The sequence below is a fragment of the Nerophis lumbriciformis genome, linkage group LG01, assembly GCF_033978685.3.
Source record: "Nerophis lumbriciformis linkage group LG01, RoL_Nlum_v2.1, whole genome shotgun sequence".
NCBI classification, from domain to species: Eukaryota; Metazoa; Chordata; class Actinopteri; order Syngnathiformes; family Syngnathidae; genus Nerophis; species Nerophis lumbriciformis.
The window spans coordinates 1965710-1980150 of NC_084548.2; the positions used below are offsets into that span (position 1 = coordinate 1965710).

The following is a 14441-nucleotide window of genomic DNA, read 5'->3' on the forward strand; positions in this document are numbered from 1 at the left end:
ATTGTGTCAAAGTCAGGATTCTTTTTACATGCTTGAAATAAGAAATGATGACTTTAAAAAAGTAGTTTTATACTTGTGAGTGTTGATGACACAACACTTGATATTCTAGTTTCAAGCATGTTTTACTCAATATAGGTCATCAAATCTCAGCAACAAGCTGTAATATCTTACTGACATCATTTAGGACCAAAACACTTAAAACAAGTAAAACACTCTAACATAAAATCTGCTTAGTGAGAAGAATGATCTTATCAGACAGAAAATAAGCAAATATCACCCTTATTTGACACATTTCATTTTACTTAGATTTCACTTTTTGCAGTGTAGAATTTAGTACCGATAAGATTTTTTAGGTAAAGTGGAAAGTTATTTTTAAAATGTAGATTTAAAAAATTGAAATGTACTTCATATATCTTATATGTATATTTTGATCTGTTTAATTTGTTTTGTTTATAAAGTTATTCAAGGTGTGGTAACCGTATATATCACTGGGTTCTTTTTTTTTTTTCAATGACACCTACCTAGTGGTTAGAGTGTCCGCCCTGAGATGGGTAGGTTGTGAGTTCAAACCCCGGCCGAGTCATACCAAAGACTATAAAAATGGGAGCCATTACCTCCCTGCTTGGCACTCAACATTAAAGGGTTGGAATTGGGGGTTAAATCACCAAAAATGATTCCCGGGCGTGGCCACCGCTGCTGCTCACTGCTCCCCTCACCTCCCAGGGGGTGATCAAGGGTGATGGGTCAAATGCAGAGAATAATTTCGCCACACCTAGTGTGTGTGTGACAATCATTGGTACTTTATCAATCAATCAATCAATCAATGTTTATTTATATAGCCCTAAATCACAAGTGTCTCAAAGGGCTGCACAAGCCACAACGACATCCTCGGTACAGAGCCCACATAAGGGCAAGGAAAAACTCACCCCAGTGGGACGTCGATGTGAATGACTATGAGAAACCTTGGAGAGGACCGCATATGTGGGTAACCCCCCCCCCCCCCCCCCCCCCCCCTCTAGGGGAGACCGAAAGCAATGGATGTCGAGTGGGTCTAACATATTATTGTGAGAGTCCAGTCCATAGTGGATCCAACATAATAGCAAGAGTCCAGTCCATAGTGGATCTAACATATTATTGTGAGAGTCCAGTCCATAGTGGATCTAACATATTATTGTGAGAGTCCAGTCCATAGTGGATCTAACATATTATTGTGAGAGTCCAGTCCATAGTGGATCCAACATAATAGTAAGAGTCCAGTCCATAGTGGATCTAACATAATAGTGAGAGTCCAGTCCATAGTGGATCTAACATAATAGTGAGAGTCCAGTCCATAGTGGATCTAACATAATAGTGTGAGAGTCCAGTCCATAGTGGATCTAACATAATAGTGTGAGAGTCCAGTCCATAGTGGATCTAACATAATAGTGTGAGAGTCCAGTCCATAGTGGATCTAATATAATAGTGAGAGTCCAGTCCATAGTGGATCTAACATAATAGTGTGAGAGTCCAGTCCATAGTGGATCTAACATAATAGTGTGAGAGTCCAGTCCATAGTGGATCTAACATAATAGTGTGAGAGTCCAGTCCATAGTGGATCTAACATAATAGTGTGAGAGTCCAGTCCATAGTGGATCTAACATAATAGTAAGAGTCCAGTCCATAGTGGATCTAACATAATAGTAAGAGTCCAGTCCATAGTGGATCTAACATAATAGTAAGAGTCAAGTCCATAGTGGATCTAACATAATAGTGTGAGAGTCCAGTCCATAGTGGATCTAACATAATAGTGTGAGAGTCCAGTCCATAGTGGATCTAACATAATAGTAAGAGTCCAGTCCATAGTGGATCTAACATAATAGTGAGAGTCCAGTCCATAGTGGATCTAACATAATAGTAAGAGTCCAGTCCATAGTGGATCTAACATAATAGTGAGAGTCCAGTCCATAGTGGATCTAACATAATAGTAAGAGTCCAGTCCATAGTGGATCTAACATAATAGTGAGAGTCCAGTCCATAGTGGATCTAACATAATAGTAAGAGTCCAGTCCATAGTGGATCTAACATAATAGTGTGAGAGTCCAGTCCATAGTGGATCCAACATAATAGCAAGAGTCCAGTCCATAGTGGATCTAACATAATAGTGTGAGAGTCCAGTCCATAGTGGATCTAACATAATAGTGTGAGAGTCCAGTCCATAGTGGATCTAACATAATAGTAAGAGTCCAGTCCATAGTGGATCTAACATAATATTGTGAGAGTCCAGTCCATAGTGGATCTAACATAATAGTAAGAGTCCAGTCCATAGTGGATCTAACATAATAGTAAGAGTCCAGTCCATAGTGGATCTAACATAATAGTAAGAGTCCAGTCCATAGTGGATCTAACATAATAGTGTGAGAGTCCAGTCCATAGTGGATCTAACATAATAGTGTGAGAGTCCAGTCCATAGTGGATCTAACATAATAGTAAGAGTCCAGTCCATAGTGGATCTAACATAATAGTGTGAGAGTCCAGTCCATAGTGGATCTAACATAATAGTGTGAGAGTCCAGTCCATAGTGGATCTAACATAATAGTAAGAGTCCAGTCCATAGTGGATCTAACATAATAGTAAGAGTCCAGTCCATAGTGGATCTAACATAATAGTAAGAGTCCAGTCCATAGTGGATCTAACATAATAGTAAGAGTCCAGTCCATAGTGGATCTAACATAATAGTGTGAGAGTCCAGTCCATAGTGGATCCAACATAATAGTAAGAGTCCAGTCCATAGTGGATCTAACATAATAGTGTGAGAGTCCAGTCCATAGTGGATCTAACATAATAGTAAGAGTCCAGTCCATAGTGGATCTAACATAATAGTGAGAGTCCAGTCCATAGTGGATCTAACATAATAGTGAGAGTCCAGTCCATAGTGGATCTAACATAATAGTAAGAGTCCAGTCCATAGTGGATCTAACATAATAGTGAGAGTCCAGTCCATAGTGGATCTAACATAATAGTGAGAGTCCAGTCCATAGTGGATCTAACATAATAGTGTGAGTCCAGTCCATAGTGGATCCAACATAATAGTGAGAGTCCAGTCCATAGTGGATCTAACATAATAGTGTGAGAGTCCAGTCCATAGTGGATCTAACATAATAGTGAGAGTCCAGTCCATAGTGGATCTAACATAATAGTAAGAGTCCAGTCCATAGTGGATCTAACATAATAGTGAGAGTCCAGTCCATAGTGGGGCCAGCAGGACACCATCCCGAGCGGAGACGGGTCAGCAGCACAGAGATGTTCCCAGCCGATGCACATCTTTAACTTTATAATGTATTCTATTTACATTATTGGTTTCCACTGTAAAGTAAAGTGCTGTTTATTTGCTCTACTACTAGACAGTATAACTTCATAATAATATTCATTTATAATGCTATTTGATAAAACACAGTCAGAAAATACACAAAAAGAGGGAAAACATGTGTAAACTATTTATACTTATGGTATGTGTATAAAGGTCATTCAGAACTATTGTATGGCAAAATTAACTGTTGTTTAAAAAATTTTAAAAAAATGTCAGGACCCCGTCTTTCTCAAACATAAATGGAAAGGAAGCCTTGTATTTATTACTTATTATTTGACTGTATTAATATTGTGTGCAGGTTGAAGGAGAGCTGTCCCCTCTGAAAGTGGGTGGAGTGTCCATGGTCGCAGCCGGGGCCCCACAGGTGTGGCTGCCCCTGAGCAGAGAGGACCAAGCCGGGCAGCTCAGCCCTCGCCTCCCTGTTATCATCCTGGAGCCCTCTGGACTGGTGCATGCTCCGCTCCTCTCTGGTCAGACACACTTTATAGTACTACTGACGCTGTATATTCCTGCTTCTTTATGAGCTCCGACTCTAATATGATGCTTCCTTTTATTCAACACCTATGTCTTTCTTTATTGCAATACAGTACACTCCTGAGTAGCGTATCTTACATCATTCATTGCATCTTTTGATAATTTATTGTAAATGTTAAACAATCATAAAGTTCATGCATTTGCAGTTTTGTAAGCCTTTGAAGGCTGTTTTGGAGTCTTTGAGCATAGTGTAAGCCAGTGTTTTTCAACCTTTTTTGAGCCAAAGCACATTTTTTGCGTTGAAAAAAATCATTCAAAAGGAAACTGAGTTGTCACAAATTTGCCTGAGCGGCTAGGAGACCCCGAGAGTAACAAGCGCTTGCCTTGTTGCCTTTCCATTAAGAACAATAAATTAGTTTTTAGTATAAGTTTGCTGTAGAGATGCGCGGATAGGCAATTATTTCATCCGCAACCGCATCAGAAAGTCGTCAACCATCCGCAATCCACCCGATCTAACATTTGATCAGAACCGCATCCGCCCGCACCCGCCCGTTGTTATATATCTAATATAGACGATGCAAGGCATTAGTGAGGTTATAAAGCTTTTGCCTGTTAAAGAAAGGAGACTGATCCAATGCAGCACAGACATTCGCGTGCCACGCTGTCACGACCCAGACGCACACCAGTGCGCAAACATATGGGAGCCGCGCTGAGCGCACCTCCAAGCGCGTCTCGCTGCCGGCGACGGCCGGGTATATGGGCCCGACGCTCCAGCGCCATCCATTTTCAGGGCTAGTTGATTCGGCAGGTGGGTTGTTACACACTCCTTAGCGGGTTCCGACTTCCATGGCCACCGTCCTGCTGTCTATATCAACCAGGGTGAGCCCCACCCCTTTCGTGAGCGCACTGCGCGCGGAGTGACCCCTGTTACGCGCCCCCGGCAACAGGGGTGGCGGGCAGGTAAGCTGCGCGGGCGGAGCGCGCGGAGTGACCCCTGTTACGAGCCCCCGGCCACGGGGGTGGCGGGCAGGTAAGCTGCTTACCTGCTGCGCGTGACGCCGGCCGCGGCGAAGGCGGACGAGGCGGGGTGTCGGTGCGGTGGGCGCGGTGGTGACCCTGGACGTGCGTCGGGCCCTTCTCGCGGATCGCCTCAGCTCCGGCTCCCGGTGGGGCCCTCTCGGGGGAAGGGGCCTCGGTCCCGGACCCCGGCGAGGCGTCGGGGGCCTTCTCCGCTCCGTAAAAGTATCCATCTCTTTTTTTTTTCTTCTTCTGTTGTGGCATATGCTGCAGGTGCCTGCTCGTTTTTCGTATGTGGGTAACAACATTTAACTATGTATATATATTTCTGAATTGGTTTAACTGCCACCCGCCTGAATCTATTTAAAATCTAATTTTTTTTTATTTCAACCGCCCGACCCGACCCGACCCGACCCGACCCGCGGATAAAATCTAATTTTTTAAAATTTCATCCGCCCGATCCGCGGATAATCCGCGGACTCCGCGGTTGTGCCCGCAAACCGCGCATCTCTAGTTTGCTGGTTTCAAGAAATGTAATGGCGAGCGCATATCATTATGTCAAGATAATGGCACTAGCATTTACTTCATTTAAGAATATTTTTCAACATATTGGGCAAGAAGGTCTCTTTTTTTTTTTTTTTACCAAGAAAAGTGCACTTGTTATTAGTGAGAATATACTTATTTTAAGCTATTTCGGGGCTCATTGAGGTTAGCTAATTTTACTTGTTTTGGAAAGTCTTGAAAAGCCGAATTTTCTTGTTCTATTGGCAGATAATTTTGCTTAGTTCAAGTAAAATACCCCTCATTTTTGTATTTTTTTTTTCTTGTTTTTGAACACTGACTTTTTGCAGTGTGTGGACATTGTTGATTGTCATGTCATGTTCGGATGTACATTGTGGACGCCGTCTTTGCTCCACAGTAAGTCTTTGCTGTCGTCCAGCATTCTGTTTTTGTTGACTTTGTAGCCAGTTCAGTTTTAGTTTCGTTATGCATAGCCTTCCCTAAGCTTCAATGCCTTTTCTTAGGGGCACTCACCTTTTGTTTATTTTTGGTTTAAGCATTAGACACCTTTTTACCTGCACGCTGCCTCCCGCTGTTTCCCACATCTACAAAGCAATTAGCTACCTGCTGCCACCTACTGATATGGAAGAGTATTACACGGTTACTCTGCCCAGCTCTAGACAGCACCGACACTCAACAACAACACATCATTTGCAGACTATAACATACCTGCCAACTACTCCGGTTTTCCCGTAATTCGTACGGTTTTCATCAACCTATTCCGGGTTACGGTTGCAGTGATAAAAAATACGGTTTTTCATTAATTAAAAAAAAAAAACGGGTGAAAACTGCGCGAATTGCACCTTGTGCAGACAAGATTTTTCGATCGGACACGGAGGAATTAGCGATGTAAAAGACCACGTTGGGACAAAAAAACACAAGTCTAATGCCGTTGCTAGCGATACAAGTGGAAAACTTTCAACGTTTTTCGTCGCCCAAACAGATTCTTTGGATGTGATTAATGCCGAAGTTTTATTTACGGAGGCAATAATTGAGCATGGATTTCCAATCGCACTGGCTGATCACATGGGACAGTTAAATGTTTGTAATGCAACCTTTAAAAATCATTACGCGGTGATCGCGGTCCCAAAAATAAACTTTTCTTGCATGATAATGTCCAGAAAAATTTGCTTTATATTACTATAGAGTCCTTTTAACGAATGAGTTTGATGGTTTATCACAAACCTTGAATGAAAGAAGTCCTTTGTTCTCCTGCACCATGCATGCGCTTTGGCCTTGCTTCGTGTTTGGTGCGCAATCCTGTCGGCTGTATTTCACAGCACGACATACTGTTAAAAGTGTTTATGCTATTTATGCTTTCAAGTCCAAGTTGAAGAAATCTTGTTAAATGTTGACAGCATAACTACCAAAATACAGAAGTATGTCCTTAATATTTTTGCAGTGCTATTTCTGTTGAAAAGTTCAAATGATTACATTAGAGATGTGATGTGCCACTTTTCAAGCGTCTGATGGCTTCAATTAATTTTCATTAATTTTTCATATTTTGAATTCTTTTGAAAGGCTTACAAAAAAACGACATTTGAATTGTAATTCCATGCTATTGACAGGACTATTAATTTTAATGAAGTTAGCTTACCATGTTTACAGTATGATAATTGTGATAGAAATGTGAATTTTAGGCACAGAATATTTTTTTACAATTGAACAAGGCAGTAGATTATACAAGCTTGGACAGAAAGTTAATAATGACACCAATTTTTTTTTTTAATGGAATTGTTTAGTACTGTTTTACCATTTGTTTACTGTAAAAAGTGTTTATACTTTCAATTAACAAATTGAAGTCTTGTGAAAGGTTGACAGGATAACTGGCATTAACTGTCAAAATAATTTCAAACTATTGAAGTTAGCTTACAGAATAAACATGTCAATCAACCCATATGATTTTTGCTGTAATATTTTTGTTTTGAAAAGTCACTGTGACTGATAGAAAAGTGATGGTTTTAGCAACATTTTAACCTGTCTGAATGCTAATAATCATTTTGCGTCGGGGGGCGAAGCCCTGAACCCCCCACCAGGACTTTGTCCTGGACCTACCGGGGCCTGCGGCCCCTGGACCCTGGCTACTAGGTTTTTCTGATTTCAAAAGTTGGCAGGTATGCTATAATTACTGCTTTGCAAAACATATTTTTAACCCAAATAGGTGAAATTAGATCATCTCCCACGGCACACCAGGCACAGTGGTTGAAAAACACTGGTGTAAGCTGACAGTGTAGTTGAGGACGTACTTACGTGGGCATTCCTAGTATCTGTGGGCTTATGTATGTGTTTCAGGCTATGAGACAGCTATGGCTGCAGATAATCTCCCGTGTCGTTCTTACATGACATTCTCACAAGGACATTTTTCAAACGTAGATTTAAACAGAGGTGGGTAGAGTAGCCAGAAATTGTACTCAAGTAAGAGTACTGTTACTTTAGATATTTATTACTCAAGTAAAAGTAAGGAGTAGTCACCCAAATATTTACTTGAGTAAAAGTAAAAAGTATGTTGTAAAAAAACTACTCAAGTACTGAGTAACTGATGAGTAACATACACACACACATCATATATATATATATATATATATATATATATATATATATATATATATATATATATATATATATATATATATATATATATACACACACACATATATATATATATATATATATATATATATATATATATATATATATACATACATTGATATATACAGTATATAATTTATATTTATTTTTTTGCCGTTTTTGTTTACATGTTAATAGTGTTTTAATGAATATACATGCATGTTTAACACATATAGATTCCTTTCTTTCATGAAGACAAGAATATAAGTTGGTGTATTACCTGATTGTGATGACTTACATTGATTGTAATCAGACAGTAGTGATGATAACGTCCACGTTTTCAAATGGAGGAGAAAAAAAGTTCCTCCTTTCTGTCTAATACCACATGAAAGTTGTTGGTTTTTGGCATCTTATTTGTCCAGCTTCCATATTCGTTTTTATACACTTTACAAGAAATACATTGGCGGCAAACTCCGTAGCTTGCTAGCTTGTTTGCGCTGGCTTTCGGAGACTCTTGTTTTGAAAGCGCAGGCGCGATGGAGCGGCACTTTTATTGTGAAGACAGGAACTGTGCAGTCAGTCTTTAGGCTTTTGACGGGATGTACGGTTGAAATAAAAAAGGGTCTTTTTTCCTTCACACTTTTGATTGATTGATTGGAACTTGTATTAGTAGATTGCACAGTACAGTATATATTCCATACAATTGACCACTAAATGGTAACACCCCAATAAGTTTTTCAACTTGTTTAAGTCAGGTCATGTGACCGCCTGGCTCTGTTTGATTGGTCCAACGTCACCAGTGACTGCATCTGATTGGTGGAACGGAGTGAATGTCACCAGTGACTGTATTTGTTGAAACGCAGGCACTATGAAGGTCTGTCTGACAAACCAAAACAAACAAAGCGTGCATTAACAGATCGATAAAAAATAGTAGCGAGTAGCAAGCTGAATGTAGATAAAAGTAGCGGAGTAAAAGTAGCGTTTCTTCTCTATAAATATACTCAAGTAAAAGTAAAAGTATGTTGCATTAAAACTACTCTTAGAAGTACAATTTATCCCAAAAGTTACTCAAGTAGATGTAACGGAGTAAATGTAGCGCGTTACTACCCACCTCTGGATTTAAATCACCCTCGAGTCCCCTTCTAAAGTAAAGAGGGTGTATTTTCTTTAGGATGTGTAGCACTTGAAATATAACAAGCCATCAGAAAACACCATATCCATGTTTTTCAAAAGACACAAACAAGTAATGGAAAGCATAATGTTTTAAGTATTATCTTAATTGTGTATAAATCGAGCATTTAGCACTTTTATCGACCTTCTGCATGCACTTTGAAGTTTCGGTTGTGCTTTGAAACTCTGCTGTATTGTTTACAATGAACTCATCAATGGTGATAATGCTGACCCAGCAATTTTCCACTCCAGTATTTGCTGCAATGACAATACTGGTTCCGTTGCTGATGTGTCGTGAAATATCTTTGTTCGCAAAATGTGGTCAAGGAGCGCTTTCCACTTTCTCATGCACTCCAAGTTATTATTCATGTTTCACATTTTATTTATAGTTCTTGTCTTTCCGTGTGAATCCAGTGCCGGGCCTGGAGTCTGTGCCGCTGCAGTTCGCCTCGCACTTGGACCAGCTGTCCCCGGGGGGCGCTCAGGCCCACAAGCCCCTGAGCCGAACGCGCTCGGAGCCCCTGCCGCAGAGCACGAGGGCCCTCCACACGCAGCTGCTCCAGCAGCACCACAACACGCAACTGCTGGAGAGATTACAACAGCAGACTCACCTCGGCAAGGTACAACACAGTCATCGGAGCATTTACAGTATATTGTATTCTGTAGTCACTAGACTGTATTTATATTATTCACATGTGAATAATGCTGTATAATAGACTGTATTTATATTATTCACATGTGAATAATGCTGTATAATAGACGGTATTTATATTACTCACATGTGAATAATGCTGTATAATAGACTATATTTATATTATTCACATGTGAATAATGCTGTATAATAGACTGTATTTATGTTATTCACATGTGACTAATGCTGTATAATAGACTGTATTTATGTCATTCACATGTGAATAATACTGTATAATAGACTGTATTTATATTATTCACATGCGAATAATGCTGTATAATAGACTGTATTTATATTATTCACATGTGAATAATGCTGTATAATAGACTGTATTTATATTATTCACATGCGAATAATGCTGTATAATAGACTGTATTTATGTTATTCACATGTGAATAATGCTGTATAATAGACTATATTTATATTTTTCACATGTGAATAATGCTGTATAATAGATTGTATTTATATTATTCACATGTGAATAATGCTGTATAATAGACTGTATTTATATTATTCACATGTGAATAATGCTGTATAATAGACTGTATTTATATTATTCACATGTGAATAATGCTGTATAATAGACTATATTTATATTTTTCACATGTGAATAATGCTGTATAATAGACTGTATTTATATTATTCACATGTGAATAATGCTGTATAACAGACTGTATTTATATTATTCACATGTGAATAATGCTGTATAACAGACTGTATTTATGTTATTCACATGTGAATAATGCTGTATAATAGACGGTATTTATATTTTTCACATGTGAATAATGCTGTATAATAGACTGTATTTATATTATTCACATGTGAATAATGCTGTATTATAGACTGTATTTATGTTATTCACATGTGAATAATGCTGTATAATAGACAGTATTTATATTATTCACATGTGAATAATGCTGTATAATAGACTATATTTATATTATTCACATGTGAATAATGCTGTATAATAGACTGTATTTATATTACTGTATTTTTCGGAGTATAAGTCGCACCGGAGTATAAGTCGCACCTGCCGAAAATGTATATAAAAAAGGAAAAAAACATATATAAGTCGCACTGGAGCCTGGCCAAACTATGAAAAAAAACTGCGACTTATAGTCCGAAAAATACGGTACTCACATGTGATTAATGCTGTATAATAGACTGTATTTATATTATTTACATGTGAATAATGCTGTATAATAGACTGTATTTATATTACTCACATGTGAATAATGCTGTATAATAGACTGTATTTATATTATTCACATGTGAATAATGCTGTATAATAGACTGCATTTATATTACTCACATGTGTATAATGCTGTATAATAGACTGTATTTATATTATTTATATGTGAATAATGCTGTACAATAGACTGCATTTATATTATTCACATGTGAATAATGCTGTATAATAGACTGTATTTATATTACTCACATGTGAATAATGCTGTATAATAGACTGTATTTATATTATTCACATGTGAATAATGCTGTATAATAGACTGTATTTATATTATTCACATGTGAATAATGCTGTATAATAGACGGTATTTATATTACTCACATGTCAATAATGCTGTATAATAGACTGTATTTATATTATTCACATGTGAATAATGCTGTATAATAGACTGTATTTATATTATTCACATGTGAATAATGCTGTATAATAGACTGCATTTATATTATTCACATGTGAATAATGCTGTATAATAGACTGTATTTATATTATTCACATGTGAATAATGTTGTATAATAGACTGTATTTATATTACTCACATGTGAATAATGCTGTATAATAGACTGTATTTATATTACTCACATGTGTATAATGCTGTATAATAGACTGTATTTATATTATTCACATGTGAATAATGCTGTATAATAGACTATATTTATATTTTTCACATGTGAATAATGCTGTGTAATAGACTGTATTTATATTATTCACATGTGAATAATGCTGTATAATAGACTGTATTTATATTATTCACATGTGAATAATGCTGTATAATAGACTGTATTTTTATTATTCACATGTGAATAATGCTGTATAATAGACTGCATTTATATTATTCACATGTGAATAATGCTGTATAATAGACTATTTGTATTATTCACATGTGAATAATGCTCTATAATAGACTGTATTTATATTATTCACATGTGAATAATGCTGTATAATAGACTGTATTTATATTATTCACATGTGAATAATGCTGTGTAATAGACTGTATTTATATTACTCACATGTGAATAATGCAGTATAATAGACTATATTTATATTATTCACATGTGAATAATGCTGTATAATAGACTGCATTTATATTATTCACATGTGAATAATGCAGTATAATAGATTGTATTTATCTTATTCACATGTAAAAAAATACCTACGTGTTTATTGTGAGCGAACTGTAGTGCTGAATTTCCCCCTTAAATGAACAAAAACATATTATCAAATAATTATATTTGCATATCAAGTACACATGCAAAGTCTGCAAGACAGGAGCATATTAGAAGGTGTCCAGTAACAAACGTGTCCGCATCTATCAACTTACTGCGCCACCTATTATCGCCACTAGGTGACGCCAAAAAAAACTTGAACTTTAAGACAGACGCTTAATAGTAGATTAGTTTTTCACACCCACCATTGTTTTCAGTTTGAGTAATTTCACTCCATTAAGCCTTTTCCAACATTCCACACTACAAAATAATACAAATATGTAATGATTCGTGCTGGTATCGTATTGGATTACCATTAGTATTGGCCAATACTAATATTGGCATCGTGTCGCAATTGTGTATCAGAATCAGAATCAGAATCCTCAGGTGTGTTTTCTGTCCGTGTCAGCTCATGTCCAAATCCAGCGAGAAGCCCAGACTCCACCAGATCCCCTCTGAGGACATGGACTCAGAGGACGGCGGGGGGACGTCGCCGCCAGAGCCGGGCTATCCAGGCAGAGTGAGGGCTGATTCCATCAGGGAGGCGGAGCCTTCAACAGGATCCAGTAACCAAGAGCAGCTCAACTTACAACACGCACTCATACTCAACCAGGTTGGTTTATTCAAGTGCTTCTTCAGCTTCTCGTAAGATAGAGATACACTTTATTGCCAGAAGTATTTGGCCACTCCTCCAAATGATGAGAATCAGGTGTCCTAATCACTTGGCCTGGTGTATCAAATCAAGCACTTAGGCATGGAGACTGTTTCTACAAACAATTGTGAAAGAATGGGCCGCTTTCAGTGATTTCCAGCGTGGAACTGTCATAGGATGCAACAAATCCAGTCGTGAAATTTCCTCGCTCCTAAATATTCCGAAGTCAACTTTATTATAAGAAAAGTGAAGAGTTTGGGAACAACAGCAACTCAGCCACCGAGTGGTAGGCCACGTAAACTGACAGAGAGGGGTCAGCATAGTGCAAAGACTTTCTGCACAGTCACTTGTTACAGACCTTCCAATTAGCCCACGTACAGTACGCAGAGAGCTTCATGGAATGGGTTTCCATGGCCGTGCAGCTGCGTCTAAGCCATACATCACCAAGTCCAATGCAAAGCGTGGGATGCAGTGGCGTATAGCACGTCGCCACTGGACTCTTGAGCAGTGGAGACGCCTTCTCTAGACTCACATTTTTCCATCTAAATGATAATAAATTATTATTATTATTTATTTATTTATTTTTCCATCTGGCAATCTGATGGACCAGTCTGGGTTTGGAGTTTGCCAGGAGAACGCTACATTTCGGACTGCATTGTGCCGAGTGTGAAATTTGGTGGAGGAGGAATTAAGGTGTGGGGTTGTTTTTCAGGAGTTGGGCTTGGCCCCTTTAGTTCCAGTGAAAGGAACTTTGAATGCTCTTTTGGACAATTCCATGCTCCCAACCTAGTGGGAACAGTTTGGAGCGGGGCCCCTTCCTCTTCCTACACAACAAGGTCCATAAAGACATGGATGACAAGAGTCTGGTGTGGATGAACTTGACTGGCCTGCACAGAGTCCTGGCCTGAACCCGATAGAACACCTTTTGGGATGAATTAGAACGAAGACTTGAGAGCCAGGCCTTCTCCACCAACATCAGTGTGTGACCTCACCGATGCGCTTTTGGAAGAATGGTGGAAAATTCCTATAAAAAACACTCCGCAACCTTGTGGACAGCCTTCCCAGCTGTAATAGCTGCAAAAGGTCATATTGAACCCTATGGGTTAGGAATGGGATGGCACTTCAAGTTCATATGTGAGCGAAATACTTTTGGCAATATAGTGTACGTACTAGAGATGCGCGGATAGGCAATTATTTCATCCGCAACCGCATCAGAAAGTCGTCAACCATCCGCCATCCACCCGATGTAACGTTTGATCAGAACTGCACCCGCCCGCCATCCGCCCGATCTAATATAGATGATGCAAGGCATTAGTGAGCCTGCCAACTACTCCGGTTTTCCCGTAATTCGTACGGTTTTCATCAACCTATTCCGGGTTTTTCATTAATTAAAAAAAAAAAAAAAAGGGTGAAAACTACGCGAATTGCACCTTGTGCAGACAAGATTTTTCGATCGGACACGGAGGAATTAGCGATGTAAAAGACCACGTTGGGACAAAAAAACACAAGTC

General features: G+C 38.6%; 1 protein-coding gene across 1 annotated transcript in view; it reads left to right on the forward strand.

The window, feature by feature from the left end:
* Nucleotides 1–14441, forward strand: part of hdac7a (histone deacetylase 7a) — a 257881-nt gene that overhangs the window by 158712 nt on the left and 84728 nt on the right. Inside the window, exons 10-12 of the mRNA XM_072911840.1 lie at nucleotides 3645–3816; nucleotides 9551–9756; nucleotides 12688–12891. Of these exons, the coding sequence (XP_072767941.1) occupies nucleotides 3645–3816; nucleotides 9551–9756; nucleotides 12688–12891 (582 nt within the window). The remainder of the gene's footprint in view (nucleotides 1–3644; nucleotides 3817–9550; nucleotides 9757–12687; nucleotides 12892–14441) is intronic.